The sequence below is a fragment of the Cavia porcellus genome, unplaced genomic scaffold (genome assembly GCF_034190915.1).
Source record: "Cavia porcellus strain 051 isolate PalLab524CR breed Dunkin Hartley unplaced genomic scaffold, mCavPor4.1 scaffold_9, whole genome shotgun sequence".
NCBI lineage: Eukaryota > Metazoa > Chordata > Mammalia > Rodentia > Caviidae > Cavia > Cavia porcellus.
The window spans coordinates 11,707,448-11,734,785 of record NW_026947492.1 but is presented as its reverse complement, the minus strand read 5'-3'; the positions used below and the strand labels follow the sequence as shown (position 1 = coordinate 11,734,785).

The 27,338-nt window shown below is 54.3% G+C and overlaps 1 protein-coding gene across 3 annotated transcripts in view; it reads left to right on the top strand.

The window, feature by feature from the left end:
* Positions 1-27,338, top strand: part of Nectin1 (nectin cell adhesion molecule 1) — a 108,373-nt gene that overhangs the window by 21,970 nt on the left and 59,065 nt on the right. For all 3 annotated transcript variants that reach the window (XM_063255929.1, XM_063255928.1, XM_063255930.1), the window contains exons 2-5: positions 22,581-22,931; positions 23,482-23,784; positions 24,102-24,219; positions 25,660-25,811. In XM_063255929.1, coding sequence (XP_063111999.1) covers positions 22,581-22,931; positions 23,482-23,784; positions 24,102-24,219; positions 25,660-25,811 — 924 coding nt within the window. The remainder of the gene's footprint in view (positions 1-22,580; positions 22,932-23,481; positions 23,785-24,101; positions 24,220-25,659; positions 25,812-27,338) is intronic.

The following is a 27,338-nucleotide window of genomic DNA, read 5'->3' as shown; positions in this document are numbered from 1 at the left end:
GCACACAGGCTGAGAGGCACATAGCGTTGGCAGAGCAGGAAGCCGCCTTGCTTTTTACATGATTGAACCTTTTGGGATCTCATTTAGAGCCGGGGGTGCTTTCAGATAATGCAGGGAGATAGAGACCCCATGGGGAGCCAGACCATGTGTCTAATTGTGCTTATGCTTACCAGTGTGACCAAGTGTGCTTATGCAGGAAGCACTGGGAGAGGGTGTTTCATATGTGTCAGCTCAGTCACCTTGGACACTCTCTGGCCTCAGTGTTCCATCTGTACAACAAAAGAGCCTTCTCTGGCCCATCCTCTGTGTAGAGTGGATCTGTGTAGGACTAGGGACTGTTTCCGCCATTCGTCAACTCCAAGGTGCTCAGAGACCAAGCGTGTTACAAGAAGCATGGTGCCCTGAATTCTGAGGGTACATCTAGCTGATCTGTGAGCTCTAGAGATGCCTCTTGCCTCTTACTGTCAGACATGGATTTATTTGTCCCTTTGGTAAAGGCATGAAGACCCTTTCTAATATCTGGGCCTCCAGCATGCTCGACCCAGAGAGAGGTCATTATGGAGAAACTGTGCCATTAGCTTTTCTCAAACCTGCCTGGGCCCCAGCTCCTTTCCAGTGAGGCCCGCAAATCACTGAAGCACCGTGGCCTCCTGGTCCTGTCTGCTGTCAGTCAGCAGTTCTTTGTTGTCTCCCCTGTGCAGGTCCTGGCAGGTGCTGGGCACCTAGTTTGACAAGGCAGGGCCCTCGTGTTCTCAGGGTGCTCACTGCCATTACCTGGCTCTTCCCAGTGCCAGGGTCAGCTCCACTGGCTTCGGTTATAGGAAGTTGTGCAATAGATGAGGAAACAAGCACAGAAAGTAGAGGCCACACAGCTAGCAAGTGGCTAACTGAGATTTGATCCAGGAGCGTAGGACAGGAGGACCTTTCTGCTGCACAGCAGGCTGCACAAAGATCTCTTGTAAGTGTCTCTGATGCTGGGGGATGAGAAAAGGCAAGAAGCAGGCCAGACCATGCCCAGACAAGAGCAAAGGGGGAGCCCTGCTTTGTCCCAGCCCCAGAGCTGGCTGGGCCACTCGCAGCTCACCTCATCCCCACCCTAGACCTGCCTAGTTGGCGTCAGGTAGTGGCGGATCCAATCCTGGGCTCAGGACCAGAGCACAGGGAAGGCACTTCTCTTCAGTAACAGGGATGGAGATTAAACAGCAGGTAGAGTTTCCCAGCTGTCCCGACCATACGCTATTAAAACAAGAAGCTGAGGGAGGTGGAGGCCTTTGCCGAGAAGGTTAATGCCACTGTTGCTCGGAGCTGCTGGAGAGGTGAGTGGAGGAGGAAGGTACAGGATGACTCCTCCAGGGTCTAGAGGCCAGATCGTGTCATGCGGGTCAAAGACACTGTCCCACGGGAAGTGGAGACTATCGGCCATCCCTACACTGCTACCCCTGTCTTCCTAGGACCCTGTCTGCCCCAGCCCTACCAATGGACTTCATTAAATCGCATTTTCCCAGAGCAGGGCAGGCCTGTGACAGAATGAGTCAATGCCAGCCTGCTACAACTGTCACCCCTGGAGCCGGCGGGCATAGAGAGAGCTAATTGGAAGCAGTTTGACAGCTTAATGTGTGGGGCTGGCTTCCTGGAGCAGCTTAGGGGTGGGGTGGGGGTGGGATGGGGTGCCATACAGGTGGGATTGGGCAGGCTTTGGGCTGACCCTCCACAAGCCTTTCCCCCCTCCACTGCCCCAGCAGCAGCTTGTTGGGCAGGGAAATAAAGCATGGGGAAGGAAATTAGATATGGGGAATAAATTAGGCTTTCTTTATTAATTTGTCAGAACTAATTAATATCTCCCCAAGATTTGTCTCCTCTCCAGATGCCCCCTAGAGAAGGAGGAAGGGAAGAGTGAGAGAGGCCAGGCTTGGTCTCCGGGTTCCCAACCTTGGCCTGTCCTCACAGTACTTGTCCCCAGAGTAGAGAAGGACAGGAGAGGTGTTACATAAAGGAGGAGCCCCTAGAGTCCTGTTTTAATGACTGCTAACAGAGAGGGAACCCGCAACTCATCTTGTCCACTTGCCTGGGTGCTGAGCCCCGGAAGCCCCTAACCCTGAGTCTCAGTCGCCTCCCGTCCCTGATGTCACCTCTCTGATGTCACCTACTCAGTGAAGCAGGGTTATACAGTACCTGCATGCTCAGGGCTGGGCCATCTGTCTCTCAGTGGGTGCAGCTCTGCCCAAAGCTCTGGCTGCTACTCTGGAAAACAATTTAGGAGAAACTGGCAAGCTCACAGATTGCCTTCGTTGCACAAGGCCACTTGGGTTTGACCTTAGCAAATAACTTCAAGAGGTAAAGAGGAGTGCCTGGTGTTCCCATTTCACCGCTGTCAAAACTGAGTGCCAAGTACCTCGATGAGAGCACACCAAGAACAGCTAGCAGAGCAAGACCAGAACTACAGAGTAAGTAATTACTCTGCTCAGTGGCCCGGCCTCCTGAGAACCCGTCCACCCGTTTCACCCCATTTCACCCTGACTCACACCATGCGTCTCGCTTACTAACCAGATCCTCATTTCCTGGGTGTGAGTTCAAGGTCTGCCTGCCTGGAAGCCACTCTGACTCCAGAAGCTCAGTCTGCTCCTTGACTTGGACAAGAGCCTTGGCTTGTTTCCTGCAGCTAATGTCCCCCCGCATCCACTGTCACCCCAAAACAGGACTCAGCCCTGTCATGTCAGGAAATGACAGCTCTGAGAAGCTCCTCTCCACAGCGGCCATAGGAGAGGGAGCCATTGCAGGTACCGCCTTGGAGGGCTGCTACATCCAGCCTGTTCTGCATCCTGCCATGCTATGGTGGCACTGCAGGGTTCTGTTGTCACCCACTAGCAGCCCCTAGGAGCTATAACCTGTGTAGGTAACACTAACCCACCAGCCCTGGGCCTGGAGCTTTTGCTTGTCACAGCAGAGCTTGTTGGGGATTAGCTGCAGAGCCGAGGGACCCTGTAGAATCATGTGGCCAGGCCTGTGGTTTAAATAAGGAGACTGAGGCCTAGAAGGAGAAAGCCTGTCACTCTCTGGCTCTTGGTAGCACTTGAATTGATATGTGACACTGTAGATAAGTGAATTTGTCACATGGGGACCCTCAGAGCCAAGAACAGGCTACCTCTGGATGAATAGGAACTTACACCAAAAGAGGGAAGAATGCAAGGTCAGTGTTCAGGGACAAGGTCACAACCTCCACGCCTTCCTGCCTCTGGTCATGCAGGAGTCCACATCCCTTTTGCAGGGGGCATGCGCTCCTGTTCCATGCCCTCAAATCCTAGGAAGAGTCAGGGCTCTGCCACCTGGGCCTGGAACACAGTCCCCTTTTAGGCCTTGTTTCCTCTGATGACCTCAGCAGACCTGCAGTGCCTGTGTGGTGGTGGCTGTAATTCCACCTTACAGGAACAGAGACTCAGGGAGATTGTGCCTTCCCAGCCTTACATGGCCAGAAGTGGCCAAGCCAGGCCTAGGAGGCAGCCACCTCCGTTGGGAGCCTCACACTGTGTTTGGAGCACGTTCTATTTGGACTGGGGAGACCTGGCTCTGCTGCTGACTGTGACAGTGGCAGTCCTTGGGTGCTGTCCAGTCTAGCTTTCTTATGCCTAAACTGTGCTGAGGACTTCATGACCAGATGTGTGGCAGCTCCAGGCCTGTGCCACTGCCCAGTGAATCCACTGAGTGTCTCTAAAGGTCCTACCCCAGGTCCTCTCTCATTCCTTCCACATCTGTGGTGACCCAAGAGTAGGCAGTGTTGGAATGGGGCCCTCCCAGCTATCCTGAGACTCTAGCCAGACCCAGAGACTGGGCCACACCTGCCTCTTGGGGGTGCCAAAGTGTGGGGTACAGCAGACAGTAGGAATGGGGGCCTTGGTTCTCCAGACCTTTGGGCTGGGCACAACAGTTGGGTGTGATTGGCCTGGGTTAGAGGAACGGATGCAAGGAGAGGGAGGAGCTGCCATGATTGGCATCAGCTGGCCAAACATGGGGCAGAGTCTCAAGGTTCCCTTGAGGACTCTTGAAACGTTCTGAGACTTGGGGAACTCAGGAAGGGGCTGGAGAAACCCCTTAGTATGCCTTCCCTCTTTTATCACACCCTTGGGGCTTGTCACATGTCACAGTGTGAGCATGGCTGGCAGTGGTGCCCACCCAGGGAACTGACCGATACAGAGGTACAGGACCACTCCTACTTGTGCTCTGCAGGGAAGACACCATGGCACTTTGGGGAGCTCTCTGGGAACACTCCCTACACACACTGGCCAGAGGGCTTCAGGACCAGGCCAAGCCCAAATGAGGATGCTGATTTGGGGAAAAACGGCTGAGCTAACCAGAAACTGCTGTGAGCTTTGTGGGCCCACTTGGAGCAACTCAGAGAATCAGAACAAATCCTAGTAGCCCTAGCCTTTGGAGAACATCTGGGGCCCACACTTCAGGTGCAAGAAAACATCCTGCCTCAGCCGCCAGGAATGGTTCCCTCTGTGGCTCTGCCCCTGATCCCAGAGTGGCACATACCAGCAGCCACTTCCTGAGCAACTAGTCTGTTGGGCATTTGTGTCCACACATTATTCTACTGAGTCCTTCTGGTCATTTTAAGATAAAATATTAAGCCCATTTTACACATGCAGAAATGAGGCTCCCAGGGGTAAGGCCTCTTGCCAGGGAGTATAGTGCCCCCAGCCCCAGTCCTGTCTGCCCCCCAAGCTCCCTCCCTTGTTCTCCCTTATGAGGATGCAGAGCTGCCTGACTCCTGGCTTTAGTACCTGACCCAACAGGCCCAAGCTCACCACAGGACGGAGTGTGCTTCCGCTGCAGCAAGAGGTGGTAACCATAGGGACCAGGAAGAATTTCCCCACTGGTGAACTAAGTAGCACATTTCGGCAGAATCTGCAATCATAGGGACCTTGAAAGAAGGGAGGAGTTTGCTTTATCCCATGGGCAGAAGTGTTTGGGTTCAAATTGTGCCAAAGGCAAAGGGTAACACAAGACAGTGCCTGTCTCCAAGCTCTGGTTAGAAAGTTTTAGAAGCTCAAAACCCCTGACTCTGGCTCTGCATGACCATCAGAGGCTAGGCATGGATGACACTTTTCCAAAGGCTTTCTTGCCCTAGTCCACTTGGGAGTCCTTGCCAGCTGATGCCTGGGGCAGCACATTGGGCAGGGCAGGACTAGGCCTGGACAGGTGTGGTCCCAGCTACCTGTCTGAGCCCCAACTGGCTCCACTCTGTGAGCTGCACTGCTCCAAAGCCCACCTGCTCTGTCCTTTCCCTGCACTTACAAAAGGAGACCCAGAATGCCAAGGTTCAGCCTGTGCCGTCCACCTGGCTCTGCAGAAGTCAGACGTGCTTGTGAGAGCAGAGCCGTTGCTGAGCATGGCAGGGAACAGAACACCAGGCTCTGGTCTCAGCTCTGGCCTCAGAGAGGATTCTGAGTCTGAGAATCAGGGGCAGCATCTTACTGAGAGAGAGCACGGCACACAGCAGCCAGAAGGCTCAGGTCAAAGTTCAGGTTCTGCCATCCTTTGCTATGCAACTTGGCAGATTTCTCAGCCACTGAGCCTGTTTTCTCCTCTATAAAATGGGAATATCAAGATTGCTCCAAAAGACAGATGTGCAAAAGGGAAGCGTAGTAGGTGTTCAGCCGGTGGCAGCAGGAACAGAGAAACTGGCTGCTAGCGTTGTAGCACAAATACTGACCGCCAATTCTCCTTTTAGGGTTGAGGTAGCCTCCAAAGGAGGGGGTGCTGAGCCTCGGAACACTCAGGCACATGCTCAATTTAGTCACTTTGAAGATGAGAAGCTGGCTGTGAAGTGCAGGCCATTCTGATAGGACCAGGAGCAGTGATGAAGAGGCACAGCAGGGCAGATGGTGTGAAATAAAATGGATATTTTTAATTGCTTCAGCTCACATCTCATAAAAGAAAAAATAATAATAAAGCACAAGCCCTAGCCTTTCCTCACCCCCCTTTCACTGCCATGAGTCAAGAACCAGTTCCCACCAGTTGTTCTGAGGTTCAAAGCGTCTCCCCGCCCTGATCCTCACCCGACTTCCCTGCCCCCCACCACCACTGTGGGCGCCAGGCCTTCCCCTGCTCAGCGTGGGCACTGCCACTCCCTGGGCCAGCCTCTGCCCGCCGAAGGAGGCGCCCAGTAGTGGCAGACCTGACGGGGGTTGCTGGCAAACAGGTCACCAGCCCCCTTGTCTGGTGGCCTGCTCGAGCCTCAAGTTGTTGATAGCCACTGTCAGGGTGCAGTGGGCAGCTATCTCCTGGTATCCGGGCCTCGGAGCCCTTCCCACACACCCAAGGAGACAGAGGCCAGGCCGGCTTCCCACCTCCCGGCATCTGCCCCAAAGCGCTGGGACCTGCCCAGGCCTGCGCCCCGGGGAGGTGGAGTCTGCGGCCAACGCCTCACTGCGCCTGTGCTGCTGTCCCTGGTCCCTGGGAACCCACCCCTGCCCTGCTTCCAGCCAGCCATGGTCTCGAGTCCTATGAGGTGGGACGAACCTCCCGCCCACCCTGCCCGTCCCCCTTTCTGCCCCCACTCCCAGCCCTGACTCATTGCCTCGCTTCCCACTCGAGCTGTGTCTCTCCTGGACGTGTCAGGACAGGGCGCCTGGGTTCTGGTCCTACAGGCTTGGCTGTGCTGTTCTCCTGGGGGTGGGGCAGCAAAGAGCATTGGCTTTGACCTGCTTCTTCAGGCTCCCTCCCTCCTCCACCCCACCCCAAGGGGACAGGCGGGGCTGAACTCCAGAGCACCTCCGGATTGCACCCAGAGGCCCTGCCTGGGGCTGCTGCAGCGAGACAGTGGGAGCCAGGGACTGAGGGGCGCTGCCGTCCATGCCAGATTTCTAAGAGCAACCCTATCCTTCAGAGTCCCTTACACAAGCCTTCCTAGAGGGCTGCTTCTGACTGGCTTCCTTCCTCAGTGCCTTGGAAGCCACAATGTAGAAGGGTCAAGAGACTTAGATTTTCCTAATGCATTTTCCCCTCTGAGGCTGAATTTTAGCAGTTCAAAATGGGCAGCCCTTTCCTTTTGATTGTCCCAGAGTCCTGGATCCACAGGGTACATGAGAGTGGAAGAGGAGGGTGGGAGTTTTGCCCTGGGAAGCTAGCATGGACAGCAGAGTCTGCGAGGGGGCTCCCCACTTCCCACTGGGGCTGGGATTGAACACGCACTCCACCATCACCCCCTCTGTGGCCACTCAGCCTTCCCCTTTGAGGATCTTTCCTTTTTGTAAGCAATCTTGGTCTGGCCTAGGGAATCCGGTCTTCCTTTGATCAGCTAACTTCCTGAAAACTCTTGGTGACCGGAGAAGTTGGCAGGGCCTATGTCCCTCTGTTTGCTCGGACTTAGCTCTTGATCGCAGCTTATTGAGTGAACCAGCTACAAAGTGTTGCCAGTGCAAGCGCCAGGCTGGGTGCCGGGGTTCCAGAGATGAATGTGTCCCCTTCCTGGCACAGCTAAGCACTAAGCACCAGGGTCTGCAGCTTGAGCCAGCAGCCAGGGCCAGTGGGCTTGCAAGGACTGGATGTCACTGTGGGACCTGGGTGTTGAAGCAGTTTTCCAGGAGGCTGGTGTGGAGGGTGGGGTGTAGGATGGGCAGGAGAAGGAGCTGAGAATGTAGGCAGGGACAGATTATAAAGGCCTGATAAGTAGCTTTAGATTCACCTTAAGGCACTGGAAGACCAGCTGGGGACTTGTGTCATAAAATTTGATTTGCATTCGCATCTACCTGTTAGCAGAGTGGTTTGGATAGGTTTGGATAGATCGGTTCCCCAGCCTGGGCCTCAGTTTCCCAGCATGACTGTGGCGCCTATGTTCTGAGACTTTGGTTGAGATGAGATTTTGCTGCCTGGCGTCACACCCCTTGGACATCCAGTGCTGCTGAGTAAATAAATGTTTGCTTTTAGTGTTCTCAGTGCCACGATTCCAGATAGGAAATGGGGAGAGCCTGATTGCCAGGTAAGCTGCAGGAAGGACAGGGAATCAGGGGCCGTATTCAAGCAAATTAAAAGGCTGCGATGCTGTGACAGGAGGTGGGGACCAGGGATGCACTGGAGGGGAGTTTGGTGTGGACACAGGAAGAGCAAGACACCTAGGGGATCACTGGAGACGTAGTTCGGGGTCTCACCCTGCAGGCATCATGCAGGCCCTGTGACATAGCCAATCCCCACCACCCATCTCCTCCCCGCAGGATCCCCCTTCCCAAAATAATAAAAGCTTTAAGGCAGCATAAAGTTCAATGAGCAAAGTTTTGTCCACTCCACCCTCCCCAGTCCCCAGCCCTACAGACTGCTGCAGAAGGTGGTAAGCCAGTCAGGGAAGATTCCGGAGGTCAGGAGCCTTCACAGACACTGAGCCAAGAAAAGGAGACCGAGAGACAAAGAAAAAAGGTACATAGCTAATAGTGGTGACATTCCAGCCACAAGCCCAGTGACTGCTAGATCTCTCCTTCTTGGCTGTCTCCTGCCTTGATGAGCTGTTTCTTATCTCATGACCCAGAGGCAGGGCCTTTGTAACCACAACAAGAGAAACAAGCCCAGTACATTTCTATGGGCTTGTGCCTAGCTGATAAGTCTTACCCAGGTGCGTTCTGTGGCTATTAACAGGTTACTGAGAAGGCCAAGTAATACCTTCCCACTCCTCTTCCAGGCAGGTTCCCACCAACTTCATGTCTGTAACAGTGGATGAGTTCATTTTCTCTGTACCGGTTTCCTCATCTACATAGCGAGAGCCAGGAGCTAGCTAGCTGGTCTCCAGCTAAGGTCTTCAGACCAAAGGACTCTCAGCCTGCCCCTGCCTCCAACCCAGACCTCCCTTCCTTGGGTCTCGGCCTGACTTCTCCATCCCTTTAACTTTCCCATCTATTTCTACACAAAATTCACCCACAACATTTGAGTTTTCCAATCCAATCATTAATTACCCCAGTAATTAAATCCAATTAGCTGTCGTAGGGGCCTTTCTGAGCGAGGAGCCATTAGCTAGGATGAAAATGCATGGGAGAGAGAAAGGAAAAAAAAAAAAACACCCTTTCCCAGCATTAAAAATGAAAGCAGGAGTCTGAGCTGCAAAGCAGAGGGCCCCATTAAAGTCGGGGCCCAAACTCATTAAGCTAATTTGGTGTGTTATCCCAGCAGCCTCCGGTGGGAGCCGGATGTTGGAGCCGGCCAACATTCCCTGGTGGCGGGAAGGGCCAGCATTCATCCTGGGGGCTGAGCTGCCTGGACCTGGCTTTCTCATGAGTACTTCCTAGGGTTCAAAGCTGCTGAGAGCTGGGAGTGAGAGGGCTGGGGGGGTGCATCCCAGGTGGGAGAAGCAAGGGTCCTGCAGAGAGGGAAAAAATACCAATACCTTCCACTTCCAGCCTTGGGAAAGGACCCAGCTTCACAGCCACTCACCTCTCTGAGCCTGAGGCTGAAGGGTTCCTTTCCTGAGGTGGTTGGGATGATTACCTGACTAATGGTGGGTCCTCACAGCCCTGCAGACAATGCCCAAAGATGTCACCCCACAGTTCTCTAGGTGGAGAAGCTAAGGGACAGAAAGACAAAGACTCACAGCCAGAGAGCAGCAGGGTTTGGGCTGGGAGTCAAGGACCTGGGGAAGAATGGAGGTTTTACGTGCATGGCATCCCCCGTACTATCCCTTCGTGGCTGGGCTGGCCCATACCCTGGCACAATAGAGGAGGTGTCCAGCTCACCCTCTCCTCTAAGTCAAGGCCAGGAGGCAGGGGAAGGTCTTCCCCCTGTCTGCAGGAAGCCCCCTCTCCAGCCCCTCGTCAGACTCAGGCCAGGGTAGCCAGACAGGCAAGGAAGTCCACAGGCTGTGCACACCCTCAGCCGTGACTGAGAGGCTCCAAAGGGGACAGCCACTACTTCCCCAGGAAGGAGAGAAAGGCCGTGGGACAGTGGGGGAAATGGTGAAAAGACATAGCTCCTGGAGACAGTGGGCCCACATTAGAACTGGCCTCACTCGCTGTTTGACCTCGGGCAGGTTACTTGCCCTCTCTGAATTCCTCACCTCTAAAATGGGGACGGTAATGATTCTTAGCTCCCAGAGTTCTAAGATTTAAGTGGATTAATGCAAGTAAACATTCAGAGCTGGATCCGGCACAGATCACTGATACACGCATGCTAACTGTTCCTGCCTCTCCGGGAGGAGCCTGGCAGGGGCATGACCCGCTGTAGTTTTCTTTCCAGAAAAGGTAGGGAGCCCTTGAGACCCTCGGCTTCTTCTGCTCAGGGGATAGCCCCTTTTGGGGCAGTGAGAGGGGACAGTCGAGGCTCCTCCAGATCTAGAGAACATGGGGTCCCCCGCCAATGTACACACACACTTGCATGCACATCACGGCCAAGAGCTGCTTCTGGGCTTCAGGGGCCACCATGGCCAGGGCCGGGAGGGCATGGGAAGGGAAAGGGAGCAGGTGGCCACAGAAGCCGCACTGCATCCCCGCAGCCGGGCGCCATGCCTTTTGCCTACGTGCTGGCTCCCTCCGCCAGGCAGGATAAGGAGCAGGCCCTGGCATGCCGGGGCCCCTACCCAGTGACTCCTGAAACCCCGACAAGTCTGAGCTGGAAGCCGGACTGGGCGAGGCTCCTGATAGATTCATGTTGGGCAGAAGGATGGTTGGGGGGGGGGTGGGAGAGACCCCCCCCCACCTGGAACTCTGACACCACCGGTGACAGTGAGAGAGGGGAGAACAAGCAGAGCCGGGGGGAGCAGCCAGCCCTGAGGTTCTCCCCTGCTTCTCGGGTCCCCTCAGCCGACGTGTCTCTGCCTGGCAGGGCAGCAAGAGGACAGGCTGCTGCAGCCAGCACAGATGTGCACCTCTCAGCATTTCGCCAAGTGGAGGGTAATGATTTGGGTGCTTCTGAGAAGCAGGGAGGAGGGGACGATGACAGCCTGGTGCTGGGAGCTGGGAGGCGAGGTCTTCCAGAAGACAGGAGAGTCATTTTCTACAAGTGATCTCATCTGTCCCCACCCTGCCGAGCAAGGTGGACTGATAAGGCCATTTCACAATGAAAAGATGGGGTGTAGGGAAAGCTGTGGGATTTGATCATGGGACCTACTGCTGTAGCTGACCAGGATAAAGGGGAAAACCTGTGTCCTCGCCACCATGACCCCATTCAACCTTCTGGCACTAGGAGAGGAAGGGTCTAGGAACTGTAGGCATGCCCACAGGCTACTGAGCCTGGAACGGGGTTCCAGGCACCTACTAGCAGATTGGGAGACCTTCCAGCTGGGCCTGACTCCCCAAAATACATATCAGAGCTCTTTGAGGACCCCTCTTTATCCACCCACTTCAAGGAGGTCTGGCATGTAGAAAGAAAATTGCTCTCTGGGTGATGCTAGGTTAGGGGTACGTTTGGACCTGGGAGTTGGTAAGTGTTGGGATTATATCAAACAGTGGCACATGCCAGGAGTGCCAGCTGCTTGGGAGGCCAAAGCAAGAAGATTGCTTGAGCCCAGACGTTTGGAACCAGCCTGAGCTACCCAATATGTAAACAGAGAGGGAGAGGAAAAGAGAGGAAGGTTTCAGTTGCTGCTCCAGGAAATTTGCTACCTCATGTTGGTTACACCCAGGAAGAGGTAAGCACTTGAGCTGGGGCCATGACCTGGGTTTTGCTGGGGTCTGTGTTAGCATTGACATTGGGAGTCAAGCCAGGGCTCCCATGGAGTTTAGGAGAGGTAGGGGTTGCTTTGGGGTTTGACATTGGAGTAGGTGTAGGCAATTGGGGCCACCTAGCAAAACGCAGAGTTTGAATGACTTTGGAGGACCCACATCCAGTTCAACCGAAGCCTGTTGCCTGTATTCGGAGGAGAGAAGTTCATTCCTACTGTGCATTGGCCAGCGCAGGAGATCAGGGCTGGGAGCTGAGCCAGAAAGCCATTTGGAAGGTATGAAAACTCCGTGGTTTCTGAAGCAGTGAGAGATGGAAGGGCCATTACTCGTGCCCTTTTCCTAGAGACCTCTGCAGCATCCTGTGATATGGTCCTCACCCCTCACAGTCCACTCAGATACCACCAGACATAAGCCTGAATTCTGGGCCAGTGGGACTTGGGATCTCTTCAGCCAAGGGAGCAGAGGACAGGGGCTTCACCTCATCCTTTGTACCCCAGCATCCCTGGTGCTGAGAACACCTGCCTTGCTGGCCACCTCCAGCACTACAATGCAAGTCTCTTGAATCAAAGATAAAATGTGACCCAAAACTTTGCCAGTTCCCTGAATCCAGCCTCCTCTTGTTGCCTGCCTCCAGATCTGGGTCATCAGAGTGTGTCTGATAATGATTGCTGTCCTCTGCCTGAGGTCCCGGGTCCAAGAGAAGGCATGGGAAGCTCTGAAGACAGCCTCAAGGCAGGAGGGATAAAGACAAGCTGACCCCGGAGGACTGGGTCCAGGTTATCCCCATTGAAACGTGGCAGGAGGGAGATGTCACCACCCAGGGCCCTCCCTAAGCTACTTGTGAAGTAGGTGGAAGGGAAGAGGTTGCTTTAGGGCCCTAGCCACTGATCACCTCCCTGTCCAACAGTGTCAGGTCACCATGGTGCTACAAAGCATTATGCCAGAGGTGACTGCATTTCAGTGCTACGAACTGCTAGAAACACAGCTTTCCTGAGGGGCTGGGGTCTAAAGCTTATCCCAATGTCCCTCTAACGGCCCCACTTCTCACTGGACTCAGTCCCCTGAGACTCAGGGGGTGCATTCCTTGAAGGGTCCCAGCTCACACCCTACAGCTGGGACATTTCACCCTGCAGTCCCAGATTCCCTCTGACCAAAAGTCTTGCCTGTGATAAACCCCTCCAAGGCAAGGAGCCACCCTCATGGAGGTGCTTGGGGTGTGAATGGACGGGCCAGAGTGACAGATGCCAACTCTGGGTGAGACTGGCACATAGGCTGGTGCTGTGGGGTCATAGTGCCACAGAATATGCGTGTGTGTGTGTATGTGTGTGTGTGTGTGTGTGTCCGTCTGTGTCTCCAAGGAGCTTGAGGCAGTAGCAAGGTCTTCCCACATTAAAGGAAAAGCCCAGAGAGCCAGGCCCAGGATGAGGAGTACAGACAGCAAAACTTAATGACTTTAATATGAAAGAATTTGCCACTAATTAAGCACAAACACTCCACTAATGCAGAGAACACATGTTGTGGATTTCACTTAAGCAGGAACCAAATGAGGTGAAAATCCTTCTGAAATGATAGCAGTTTACCAGCCCAAGGAAGACACTACCTGACCTGGTTTCTGCTGTGGGTAACGCAGCCTGGCTCCCGCCTTCCCAGCCTCCCTTCCTCCCTGTCCTCCCTGTTTGAGGGTTCCAGCGACACTTGTCTCTGTCTGTCCCTTCCTGTGCCACTCCACACCCACATCCCTGCCACTCCATAACCCATGTTCCAACAGCCAGATCCTCCAAGAGTCCTGTTTTCCCCATGTGTCTCCCCCAAATACTACCCATTACCCCTCCTCCAGCAGAATCCAGACTCCAGTGAGGAAGACCTGCCACCTTCTTACCTGCCTCTATGCAAATGAGGATGGTCACTGCCAGAGTGCCCCCCACTGTTCCCTACTCCCCTGTGCACCCTGCTTAGCATAATCCATTAATTGATCCATTGATCGGCTAGGCTCCGCATATCCAGAAACTCCACCTCTACCTCAGCTTAGCATGCCTTTCCCAGTGGGGGACATGTGACAGTAGTAGAATGGGTAGAGACCAGGGGTATCACTAAACATCCTGCAGTGCACAGGGGAGCCCCCATGACAGAATTACCCAGCGGTGCCAAAGTCAGTATGCTCTGTGGAGTGAACAGCAGGGACTTGCTCAGAATCACACGGTGGGCTGAGAGAGCTGTGATGGAAACCAACTCATCTGCGTCCTAGGCAGGTCTTTCCCCCACAGTATAATAATACAGCCGCTTATGTGGCATAAATACGTGCCAAGGGCTGTGCTCACAGCGTGTGTGAGGGACCCGTTTCACCCCCATATCAGCTCTGGGAGGTAGACCTGTCATTATCCTCAGCTCACACCTGAGAATACTAAGGCCCAGAGAGATGAATGCAGCTTACTCAGTTTCCCAGCTAATAACCAGCAGATCCAAACTCAGATGTGTCCAAATTCAAAGTCAGTGTTCATGCGCTGATTATACACCCCAACCTCTCTTCCTTTCAACCCCTATCTTGGGGTTTCCACCCAACCCCATGCTCTTAGCATAACCTTCCCTGCAGGCAGACACCCCACACCCACCTGACTGCTGTCTCCTTCCCCACAGCCTCTGAGTAGGCAGCTGCATGTAGCTGGACAGGACATCAAGAGCTGGGCACTGGGGTGGTCCAACTGGCCACGCCTGGTATGAGGCTGGTCTGAGAAAGTCTGCTTCCAAACACATGTTGAATGTTGGTTGGAACCCAAAGAGTTGAGACAACACGTATGTCAGTCCTGGGTTTTTAAAAGGTTCTCCTAGGGGAAGCTGAGGAATTATCCTTCCGCTTGCTCTGTAGTCCCTGTTCACCTACCCCACCCCCACACTAGCCTTCCAAAGGGGCTGGTCCCTCTACTGGCTCTCCGGATGTGTCATTAACAATGCACACTTGCTGAGGGGACTCCAGGCTGATCATTTGCTGTGAGATAGTGGTGTTTGCTGCTGCTGCTGCTGCTGGGGTGAAGAGGTTGACACTGGCTGGGCCTTGCTGGAATCTTGGCCTTAAAGCCAAGGGCTTCCCGGTCTGCAGGCCCCAGGAAGGCCAGGGCTAGAGAAATCCTAGCTATGTGGGAGACTGTGGAGCTGAGGAACATGCAGACACAAACAGAGCTTGGGAGCGTGGCCTTGGTCTGACATGAGGAAGAAAGAAAGGCTGGGTGCTAGAAACTAAAACAGAAAAGCATCAGGAAGTAACAACTAGCCATCAAGCATAACATGGGGCAGAAGATGGCAAGACAGCAGGTCAGCCTGAGCCTGCTGCGGTGCAGCTTCCTGCTGTCAGTCAAGGAAGGAGAAAGTCAGGCCCTGGGACCCTTCTGTGCATGCAGGAAGCCTCCTTTTCCATTACTGCTCCCTGGCTAATGCACAGTTCCCAGGAAACTGTGGTCCAACCTGAGAAGTGGCTGACCCAGGCTTCCAGCTGGCTCACAGCCTGCTCCATTAACCTCTCTGGGAGCCTCTTGTAATCCCCATTAGCTAGGCACTAGGCGAAAATACTGTGACAGAGGTGTGCCCAGGTGCTGGGCCCCTCAGTGCAGGAACACTGTGATTGGGGATCAGGAGGCCACTTCCTCAAAACTCAAGTCTAGGGAGATTCAGGAAGGATGAAATGGACTTAGGCGGTCATTGGGCAGAAGGAATAGCATGACAGGGGTTTAATAACATCATCCAGTGTGGCAGGAGAGAGAGAAAACAGGGAGAGGAAGTGGCTGGTGGGTGGAGAGGAAGTGGCTGGAGATGCCCAGCATGAGGTCTGGAACCCAAAAGGGATTTGGATTTGGTCTTAAAAACTACAGGAAGCCTCAAGAGAATTTCAAGCAAAGGTGACCTGTTCTGTAAATGTCACTCTGGCTGGTGAGGGAGGAGAGGTTGCATGGGAAGCAGCGGACAGGGAGGTGGTAGACAGCACTGTACTACAGGGGACTGGCAAGGGATGGTGTGGGCTGCCCAGAGACAGGCTGAGGAGGCCTGAGGTTCTGGATGCTGAGGTTCAAAGGGTGGGTGTTGAGTTCGCAGTTCAAGCTCAGGAGTGTTGACAAAATGAGGGACTGAGACACTGCTGGAGGTGAGGGAATGGAGGGATGCACAGGTGTGGAGAGTGCTGCGGAGGAGTTTGAAGTTGGGCCAGTGCAGGTGGTGACCAAAGATGAATTCAAAGCTCTTCAGGAGCTGGCGTCAGCTGGTCTTGGTGATTGGCTATAGAACCCTGTGCCCCAGCTTTGCCATGTGCATCCTGAGTTTGTCTGATAGACCATTTAATCTAGGAGAGCTTCCTGCAGGAGCTGGCAGGCATACAGAGCCACTTGGCAGATGGGTTCCCTGGGGCAGATAGAGAAGATGGGCGGAGCTAGGGAAGACAGTGAGCTGGACAGATCAGACCAGAAAGACCTCAAATTCAGGACTTTCATTTTACAGTAAGGAATTCCTGCCCTACTCAAAGCCAGACAAAGACAGTGAGCAGCCAGTGATCCCCGGAGCCTGCCTCCTAAGTTTCAGTGCATGCCCTTCCTCTCCACACCCTGCCCAGAGGGAGGGTGGCATGTGGGGTATAGAATGGAAGGTCCAGAGGGGACTAGGAGGTGCTGCCTGGAAGGCTGGAAATCGAGAGGGACAGAGCCAAGAGAGAGACTCCCTATTTCCAGGGCACAGAGGTGGAGTCAAAGGCTGCCTCAGGGCCCGTCTACCAGGGACCCTGAGGCTGGGGCGACAGCAGTACTCAAGCCTGCAGGGGCATAAGGCAGGTATCCTCAACCCCATGCTCCTTGATTCGTCCCTGCCTCCCCAACCTGCCCTGCTAGGTTGAAAGAGGTGGGATTTACCAGAGCACCCCCACTATGGCTGCCGCCACTGTGGGCCCAGGGCTGGCTGGTCCTGTCTGCAAGATCCCGGGCCCCGGCTCCTTCTCGGGGCTTTTCCCAGGCTGCCGCACCCCCTCATCTCCCACGCACTGTGCTTCCCCGCCCAAGGCTCCGGGCGCCAGCCCCACAGCCCATCATTAGCCAGATCTGTGTGGGGAGTTGGGGGGAACATCAGCCAAGAGGAAAACATCGGCAGTTTCTGTGACCCCAGAGCAGGGCAGAGACGCCTGGGCTTGGACAGTAGCAATTAGCCCCTGACTGTGGGATCATGGGATGTTATCACCACTGCTGGCAGGGCGGCTGTGAATGGGGCTCAGGGGCCCCAGGACACCTGGAGCCATCCCAGCAGCCAAAGTCATTGCACTGTAGGAGGCAGAGGAACAGAGATGCTGGCTAACAGCCCAGAGCCCAGGGCCCAGGCCAGACTGGAGTCCAGACCAGCCCTGGGCCCTCTTGCTGGGCCCGCCCCAGCAAGGGCTGGATAGCCGCTGGGACCAGACGGGGACCAGAATGGGGCAGCTGCTGCTTCTGTCTGCTCACTGAGCCCTCCGAGCTGGGTCCCTCTGGCCTGGCCCTGGGTGTGAGGGAAATTTAGAGTCAGGCCATACAGCCTGGATATTCAAGGCGCTGCAGGACTAATGGGGAACTGAGCCTGGGGGTTAGAAATGAGACAGGACAGGTTCAAAGGGCTCCAGCAAAAGCCCTGCCCTTGCAAATTCTTGCTGGCAGAACAATTTGGTCCAAGTGACACAGACTGGCAAAGTCTGAAAGGAGAGGACCCTGAAGAGGGGTTCCCTCCTGATCTCACCATGTCACTCGCCAGACTCTTCCAGGTGAAGCTGGCCTGGGCTTTGGACAGTGAGGAGTGGGGCTGTCCTGGGAGTTGGGGCTGTGCTGGGAGGAAGGGGCCATACCCTTATTCACTGTGCTGACTCAGCAGGGTTTCAGGGGGGCCCTCCCCCCCATGAGTGAGTCATTCCCACTTGCACTTAGCTGGTTTCTCACCGGAAGTCCTGTTCCCTTCTGCCAGTTCCTGGAGTGGAGGGAGGGAACATCCCTGGAAAGCCCTAGAGACGAATCCCAGAGGATGTTGGGTCCTTAGAGGTCTTCGCTGGGCAGACCAGTGGCCCCATGTGTATGCACACAGAGCTCTGCACTCTTTAACAGGCTGCCCCTTTGATCCAAGACAGGCCTGCTACTTCTGCCCACCCAATTTGGGGTACCAGGTAAGTCTCAGGAAGGAAGTATCTGGAAGGGTTGGCATGGCCAGGACAGAGAATGAGGGAGGTCTATGCCAGAAAATACAGGTGCTCCTGGATCACTCAGCTCCTTTCCCACAGCCGAGGGAAGCAGAGAGGACGCCTCTGTCTCCTCGCCCACCTGGGCCCAGCTCCAGCCTACATGGTTGGGAAAAGGGGGCCTAAGGTATAAAAGGCAGGAAAGAAAACTTCTCAGAACAGGTTGAAGGGAGCAGCCATGCCACACCCCAGTGTGTGGGAACCTGTGGCACCTGCCTACAGATTAGCGCTGTGGCAGGCAGGGCAGGGCCTTGGGGAGCAGGTTTGTCTGCCACAACTGAGGAGCCTTTGTGTTTTGTTGCTGAGCTGGGGCTTTTGCAGGTCTGTGACGATAGGGGGGAGGGGGGCCCAATGCCTGCCTCCCTGGCTCAGCACTTTTGAAAAGCCAGATCACCCAAGCTGCCCAAGCTGAGCTTTCCTGGGGAAACTGAGGCACCTGAGCACAAGCCCCAGGAGTCTGTATCCCAGACCCTAGACTCGGGTGGTCAGGAGAATATAGGCAGTGCTAGACCAGGAAAAAAGGCAAATAGTTCAACCCCTCTGGACTTGGTAAGTGACGGCTTGTGTGGCCCATTGGCTCCAATGTGCTCCCATGCCAGTGGACCCAGTCCCCACATTCCCAGGAAGGGAGGGAAGCAGAGTGCTTTCTGTAGAGCAGCCCATAATGCTTGAGGAACCAGAGATCAGCAACAGGATTCTCTAAGTCCTGGGCTCTGAGCATCAGGTGACACAGGCAGTGCAGCCCCAAACCAAATCTGCTCCAGCCTTCTCCCATGAGGCGTGTGTTCTGTTAGGTGTCGGGACCTGGCCTGCACACATGTGCCAGGAAACAGCAAACAAAGGGTTATAGGTGCTTGTTTAGGCGGCTGACATAGAAGTAGAAGCATTTGTTGAGGAGCAAGGGATGAGAACCACAAGCGTGTCCCAGAAGAGGGGGACTTCGTAGCCCCAATACAGCATGCAGGGTGGCGTGGGTGCTCAGTAAATATTTGTTGGTTACACAAAGAGAAGTCTGCAGCTTCATGGATGAAAGATAATTGGCGACAGTGATGGTGATGGTGACGGTGATGATAACAACCTTTATTGAGCATGTAACTTGTGCTAAGTGATGTTTCCTCAGTTTCCCTTGGACTCCTTAATTTAAGCATGCAGCATTTTTATAGGCAAGTATTTATTTGTTAGAAACCCCATTACGCTGATGCTCAGACCAAATGGAGCCCCAGATGAGTTAAGTCACTGACCCTCAGTTAGACAGCCGAGAGATGCAAAGGTGACACCGACCCACGCCGCCAGCTCGTCACAGTCCCACTGTGCCCCTTCAGAGTGGGGAAGCCACCAGCACCAGTTTCCTGACTGTCAGAGCTGAGACACTGGTACAGTTTAGACAGATAAGCGTGTGAGGCTCCTTCCTGCCACCTCCCTGGGCAGGCTTCCCTCTCTCCTGAGCCTCCTCCCGGGCCTTCCAGATGAGGCCCAGGATTCCTGCCACAACCAGCCCCCCACGCTCCCTCTTCAGGGGTGAATGCTGCTCCCCTCAGAAGGCCTCCCACTCTGTTCAGTATAAGAACCAGGGACATCACCTCCAACCTGTATCCTTGGACCAAGACAGGAAACCCCTGCTAGAAGCTTGGGTCTCAGGCACAGATCCTGGAGTGAGGCAGAGGAGAGCTGGTAAAGGAAGTTTCCAACTTGGCCCAGCCCCTGCCAATTCCAGGACTCTGGGACACCCCACCCCACCCCCTCACCACCACCACCCCCCCACACACACACTGCTGCAATGTTCCAAGAGCCCCAGGCCTTGCACACGGTGAGCTGTATCAGAGGCAGAGAGCAAAAGTGAGTGCGCCTGTTCCTTGGGGTCCCGCCTGTCCCACCCCACCTTGCCCAACACAGGGTCAGAAGGGTCCAGGGGTACCCACATGAGGGGACACCAGGAACATCACCCTGGGGATGTTACTGGGTGAGCCGCAGTGGGAAGAAAAGCAGTCAACAAGCCTCGGGGTTGGGAAAGGGCCACTCTTGTCCAGTGCCCTCCCTACCCCCTGCCCTGGTGCCATCAACCATCTCCTCTCTGGCACTGACCTGGCCCTGAAGGGTGAGGTCACTGCTTTAAAGGTAGCAAGTGAATGTTAGCCTGTGTGCCAGGCCCCATACTCTACCTGTCCCCACACCCATGGGGGACTAAGAGCAGATGGGGTCAGGTTGCTTGGTGCCCGTGTGCCCCTTCAGGCCACCATGCCTGACATCAATCCCAAGATGGCTCCCCATGCTCACCCGCCTTCCTCCAACTTTCACCCATGGCCCAAGCCCTTTCAACTGGCTTTTCCAGTTCCTGGCTTTGTGTGGTGCAAGTTTCCCAATTATGCCTGTGTTATCTCAGTCGATGAGCAGCCTCCAGCAGGCTCAGGCAGTGGAGACTTACCCTGCGGGGAGGATGGAGGGCTCAGCTGCCTGCCAGCCAGCCATCAGCAAGCACGCTGGGCTGTGCGGCCCACTGACCTCATCGTAGGGCTGCTTCTGGGGCAGGAGACAAGCTCGGCTGCTGCCATCAGAAGGTTAAGACCAGGAGGCAGCCCTGAGACTGGGGAGTCCAGGCTGCTGCTCCCGTGAGGAGGAGAAAGACTGAACAGGATCATGCCTAGCCGAGGTCCCACATACTCCTGATTAGGTGCGGCTTCTCCCACCCCTCCTGCCTGACCACAGCATCTCTGCCTGAGAGGTATCCGGTGCTGGCTCTGAAGCACCCACAGACTGGCCCAGGGGACAGCCAGAGTGGTGAAATGGGGACACACCATGGGCCTGATGGGCTGTGTGTATATGACTATCAGGGAATCTCTCAGTGCGGCAGGGGCCTGGCTTGCATGGCCACAGACATTGCTTCAGCAAACATTTCTTAAGCACCTACTGTGTGCCGAGCGCCAGAGATTCCACAGTCAATTGTACCCTCTGGAGTGGGGAGGGTATATCATGACCTTTGCTTTGGAGCCCTCAGAGGAACCCACCCTGCCCCTGCCTCTCTATTATGTAGCCAGAGGAAGTGACCAGTAGTGCAACTTCCCATTGCTGGCCAGGCGTCCTTAGGGGTTTTCTCCCGGTTCTGGCTCAGCACAGGCCCTGGCATTGATGCCACTTAATAAACTGACTGAGTAAAGGACATGCAGCACACAAATATGGGTCAAGGTCACAGCTCATGGATAGCAGCACGCTGGAAGGGGGCAGAGCCTAGGGCTGGGGACGGCTACCCCACATTACAGGGGCTAAGCCAGGTTCCAGGGTAAGTAAACACAAACAGGAGACATTCCAGATGGGATAAAGCAATGGGTATGGGGCAGGGGGATTTATCCCTTTATCCCATGCCACCAGTCACTCCCTCCTTCCTGTACATCTGTCCTCTCTTGGCTTCTGCTGGAGTTTGTCTGGTGAGAAATATCTCCCAGTATCGACCGTACGCCAGGTGCTGGGCTGGGCACTGGAGATACAAGATGGAAAAGACAGACGCTGCCCTGGAGGAGTTCACAGTCAGGTGGAGAAGTCAGATGTGCAGATAGTCAATTCCAAGGCAGAAAGCTGTACCCCAGGTGGCCAGTTACCTCCTGCTGGGTGGGTCAGGGGAGTTCCCCAGAGGAGGCAACCTCAGCAGGTTTTCCCTGGGTGAAGGGGACAGGCCTTCTCGGTGGAGGAAGGTACATGGGTCGGAGTTCAGAAATATTGCGTGGGCAGTCTCTGCTCCTTTGGGGCCAGAATGAACTGCTCACCGATATGACCAAGAGCTGATAATAGATGCTGGCATATGGTCACTCAGCAAACAGTGCTTGAGTAAATAGGAGGAAAGAGAAGGGCACATGGAATCATGCCATGTTTCAAGGACAGGTCTAGGCTACTTGTTTGGAATACTCTGTTCATGGAGCTATGTAGACAAAAGCTGGGTGGTGGAGATGCCAAAGGCCGAGTGAAGGCATTTAGACTTGATTGAAAGGCAACAGGAGTCAGCAGAGACCCGGCCGTGGGCAGCGCCTGAGTCCTGTGTCTGGGTGGAAGGCTGTGAGCCAGAGCATCCTGGGGAACATGAAGCCAGTCGTGAAGGAGGAGAGCACAGTGACAGCCATAATGACGGCCACCACGGGTCCTCACACTTGCCTCCTGTTCCCTGATGTACACGCGTATGCATTGTACCACTTGGTTCTCCTAGCAACCCTATGAACTAGAAAGGACTGGATTGCCCACCCCGTCTAACAGATGAGGGAACCAAGGCCCAGGAAGGTAAAGCAGCCTGTAGGGCCTGGCTGCGGCTCCACTTGGAAAGCAGGGCACTCAGCTCTCATCAAAAATGAGAGAGTTCACATACATTTACTAATAGAGCACACTGGCAGCACATCAGCAGGCACAGAGCAGCATAGGGAGCAATCTCTATGGTCTGATTCTGATTTTGGTAGAAATACCGATGTTTATATGGATATACATATAGACACAGAGAAAAGGCCAAAGAAGATGGGTCCTATGAAATTATTAGTGATATTTCTGAAGATGAGATGTCATTTCCTTCTCGATATTTTTCAATATAGCCCAAAGCGTTTCTATAACAAGTAATTACCAGCTTTGTAATTAAAACATTTAAAAATGAATGACTGATCTGAAAAACCAAAACCAGACAAGAGCACAGGGAGCGCGGTGGGAGGTGCAGAAGGCTCGCCTGTACTGACCACTCCTGTCGTCCCCCCGCCCAGGTGCCCGCACACAGGTGGTACAGGTGAACGACTCCATGTACGGCTTCATCGGCACAGACGTGGTGCTACACTGCAGCTTTGCCAACCCAGTGCCCAGTGTGAAGATCACACAGGTCACATGGCAGAAGTCCACCAACGGCTCCAAGCAGAACGTGGCCATCTACAACCCGGCCATGGGCGTCTCCGTGCTGGCTCCCTACCGCGAGCGCGTGCAGTTCCTGCGGCCATCCTTCACTGATGGCACCATCCGCCTCTCCCGCCTGGAGCTGGAAGATGAGGGCGTTTACATCTGCGAGTTTGCTACCTTCCCTACAGGCAACCGGGAGAGCCAGCTCAATCTCACTGTGATGGGTAAGCTGGCCTGGCCACTCCCTCCCTTCTGTCCAGAGGCCTGGGGCCTGGGGCCTGGCGATCCTTGGTGTGTTCCTCCCTGGCCTCGGACAACCTCCTTGGGTCACCGTGCTTCTGTAGCTCCAGGCTTGGCACTGCCAGTCCCTTCCAGCTAAGCTACCTTGCAAGTCACTGGGATTTGGGTACAGGGCCTTTATTCCACTGAGTAGACGCTCAGCATTCAGGCTGGTGCCCCCACAATGGGACACTTGGAAGTGGCCTGGAAGCAGATAGAGCATCAGACATAGACATCATGGTAAGGACAGGAGGGAACTGCTTGGCGTGACATTCCAGACTCCAAGAAGGCCTGAGTTATTTGCCCGAAGGGGCTACAGATAGTTAGAGCAAGGAGAGAACATTAAAGACAGGAAGATCTTCCCATGAGAAGTTCTAGGAAGGGCTTTGAGGAAGTGTCACTAAGAGACGGGGTGGCCCAACTGGCCTGACAGCTGCTTGTGCAGCTTAACAAAGCAATAGGGCTGATCCCATGGTGCTCTCTGGTTCCCCACAGCCAAACCCACCAATTGGATAGAAGGTACCCAGGCTGTGCTTCAGGCCAAGAAGGGACAGGATGACAAGGTCCTGGTGGCCACCTGCACGTCAGCCAACGGGAAGCCTCCCAGTGTGGTGTCCTGGGAAACGAGGTTAAAAGGTGAAGCTGAGTACCAGGAGATCCGGAACCCCAATGGCACAGTGACAGTCATCAGCCGTTACCGTCTGGTGCCCAGCCGGGAAGCCCACCAGCAGTCCCTTGCCTGCATTGTCAACTACCACATGGACCGCTTCAAGGACAGCCTCACCCTCAACGTGCAGTGTGAGCCAGGGCTGGCGCCAGGGGTGTCAGCTTCCCAGTGCAACTCGTAACCTCTCCCTCCTCCTCTCCTCCTGCCTCCTCTGTGCATCTTCCTGAGGTGTCCCTGTGTGTCCCCCATCCCTTCCCTCTGCTCTTTGTCTTCTTCTTCCTGTTCCCGTTGCATTTCTGCTCCGAGGGTTGAAATGCCACCATCCTGCTCCTCTTCCAACTGCTCCCATGTCACTGCTCCTCCTGTCCCTTCCTCGTCTGGGGCTTCCTTGCCCTCCATCTGGCTGTCCTACTCTCACCTTGTTCAAGCATCATTCCTTGCCCCACAGATGAGCCCGAGGTGACCATCGAGGGCTTTGATGGCAACTGGTACCTGCAGCGGATGGATGTGAAGCTCACATGCAAAGCAGACGCGAACCCTCCAGCCACCGAGTACCACTGGACTACGTAAGTGCTGCTGGGCTGGCTAGCTGCCCAGGAGTGTGCCAGCCCATGCTGGAATGTGCCGACTCACTGGAGCATGGGCCACCCAAACACCCCACCTCCAGGAGCCTTAGGCTGTGAAGACACTAGGGTCTGCACTCAGGTTTCTCAGTGAGAAGTGGGGACCCACAAACACCCTTGTGTGCATTCATAGACATATACCTCTGTATTCGGATCCCAGGGTCAGCTGGACAAAATAGTCTTCTAGAGAGGGCTTGTCCATGGTCTGCTTCCCTTCATCTCACTAATAAAGAATTTTTTCCTTTTCCTTTGGTGATTCAAACTGAGTCACTCCCACCCCAGCCCCAGTATTTATTTTTATCAAGATGTCCCCAGGGAAGCTGGCATTCTAGGGTACCCCAGATCATTCTTCGTTCCTGTTCCTTCTCTCCAGCACCCCCAGGTTCTCAGGGTAGGGCAGGCAGCAGTCAGCCCAGAATGTCCATGCTCGTGGACTATCCATAGGCCCATCGCCCTCTTCTTGGTTTCAGCATTGGGCCTGCCTAGCTCTCAGACAGTCATGTCCCCCTCCAGCCCGTGCTAATGGCCTGAGCCAAGCTTTTTTCCAGAAAGAAAGAGCTGGATAGAACCCACAGAGATAGGAGCATGGGGGAAGCCAGGAAGGCTAACGTGGGTGGCCAGTAGACAGCAGCCCAGAGACAGTCTCTAGCCTTTTTCTAGAAGTAGAGAACTCTGGATGCCCTACCTGCATCTGGAGTTCTTCTGGAGATATAACAGGCAGAACCAGCTTGTACACAGAAAGGCTGCTGGGTTAGCTGAACAGCAGCTTTGTGGTATTAGGGATCAAGAGGAAGGAAGAAGGGCCTCTGTCCTTGATGAACTCCAAGGGGGCTCCTCATGTGTGCAAGCCCTGTGGCATACCCAGAAAGAAGACAGGATTGGAAAAACACAGCCATTCCTGTCTCCCATCAGACTATCTTCTTAGAATACACATGTGTAGATTCTCGCCCAAGTAGCTCTGCCTCAGGAGATCTGGGGACAGGACCCAGATATCTCTACTGTTGCCATATGCCTGGAGACCAAGGACCATGCACAGTAGAAAGGACACTCCTAGAAAGTGTACTTGACCCCGGGTCCAGAGAGAGATCTGGTCAGATGGCCCATTCTACTACTCAGCTGTATTGCCATGACCTTGAACCTCAGATTTCACCTGTGGGCTGGTGCCCACATACTTTTAGGGTGATCAAATATGAAATACTGAGTTAATATACAATTGCCTACACAGGAGATTATTATTGCTGTTATTTTTTCTTCCTTCCAAGGAAAATCCTTCTGCATCCACTTAGCTGAAAGGCTGATGGGCTTGGAGACAGATGGGGGACACAAGGCCAGCTCTTGGGGTGGAAAATCATAACCTTGCACCATATCTCCCAATTCCCACAGGCTGAATGGTTCTCTCCCCAAGGGCGTGGAGCCCCAGAACAGAACCCTCTTCTTCAGGGGGCCTATCACCTACAGCCTGGCAGGGACCTATGTGTGTGAGGCCACCAACCCCATTGGCACCCGCTCAGGCCAGGTGGAAGTCAACATCACAGGTAGGAAGCTGCATCCACCCTGGCCACCCCCACCCTCAGGTTCCTCCACCACCTACGTCCTCCATGTTTGAGTTGTGTTAATACAGGAAGTTTATGGCTTCTTTTCCTGCTTCTCTGGTTTTCCCTGGTTCTCTGACCACTGGTCTTGCTACTCTGTTCTCTTGGCTTTACTTAAGGTTTTATGGGACAATCAGAGTTATCCCCAAATTAAAGAGGGGCAAAAAAAAAAAAAAAGGAGGAAATGCTGTTGGCAGCAGTGCTGTTGTATGGGAGAAGCCTGCCCATGCATCTGCCCGCAGAATCACTGCTGGACGTTGGCATGGCAAGGGCAGTCTTCAGGGGAAACTTAGGAAACCTGTATGGGCCACAGGGCAAGACTCACCTCAAGCAGCGGGTCTGAATGCAGTTCAGAGTCATGGGATTGTGGGATTGTGTGTCCAGCACCCGAACTGCTGTTTCCCTGATCTTTCTCTTTATCGACCCAGATGAGGGGGGCCAGCTGCTTTGCTTCTTGGGGAAAAAGGGAAGAAGGGTAGGGAGATCCTGAGGGAGCTTTCACAGGGCATAAGATCCGGAACAAACCTCATCTGTAAAACAGGGATACTGTGACTTGCCTTGAAAGAAAGGCTGCTGTCAGAATGACCCACAATGTAGGTCACATAACCTGGCACGGATCAGTCTGTCACTAAATGGCCAGTGCTCTGTGATTATGATGTGACCCCTGTCATTATCATTGCTGCTAATGGAAGCATCAAAACAAGTCAATAGAGGAGTAGATTGCCATCAAACTCCACAAAAGGGAGTGAGTGTCTTCAGCATCATACCTGAGCTACTTGCAGGGTGAGAAAGTGACAGAAAAAGGCCCTAGAACAGGAAGGGACATCATTCTGCTGCCACAGTGGGCAGGACATAACACCTTAGAAGGTGCCGAAGGCGTACCGGAAACTGGGTGCAGTTCCTGGGATCCAGACACAGGATTTGATGTCTCTGAGCCTCTGTGCCTCTTCTGTAGTGGCATTCAAGGCACAGCTGCAAAATGATCAGCCAAAGTTGCCCAAGGGGTGCACCTAGCCATCCGCAGGGCTCTTCTGTCATCTCTCACCTCGGAACAAGAAGGTGATGTCACCTGCTATCTTCTTCTATTTCTTATCAGAAATAGAAGTACCAGGGTTGGAGCCTGGGAAAAAATGAGATGTCTCTCCTAGCCTGGGTCTGGGGACTCCCTCAGGTTAGCAAGTAGAAGACAGGGCCACATTTGTGCTTTCTGAAGCAGAGACACATTCAGACAGATCCGGGGCCGTGGGGGGAACAAGGAAGAGCAGGGCCACTCCATGAGAAATTGTCCTAGGGATTGTGACGAGTACTCAGGAGTGACCGTGTGCCCCTGAGCAGGGTTTTCACTTCTCTGAGCCTCCGCTGTCTAATCTGCAATGTGGAGATAATCTCGCTACTTCTTCAGGCTTCTTATGACCCTCAGTACTCTCTGCATGTGACACATTCCCCTCCTGAGGGACTGCCAACGCTGCC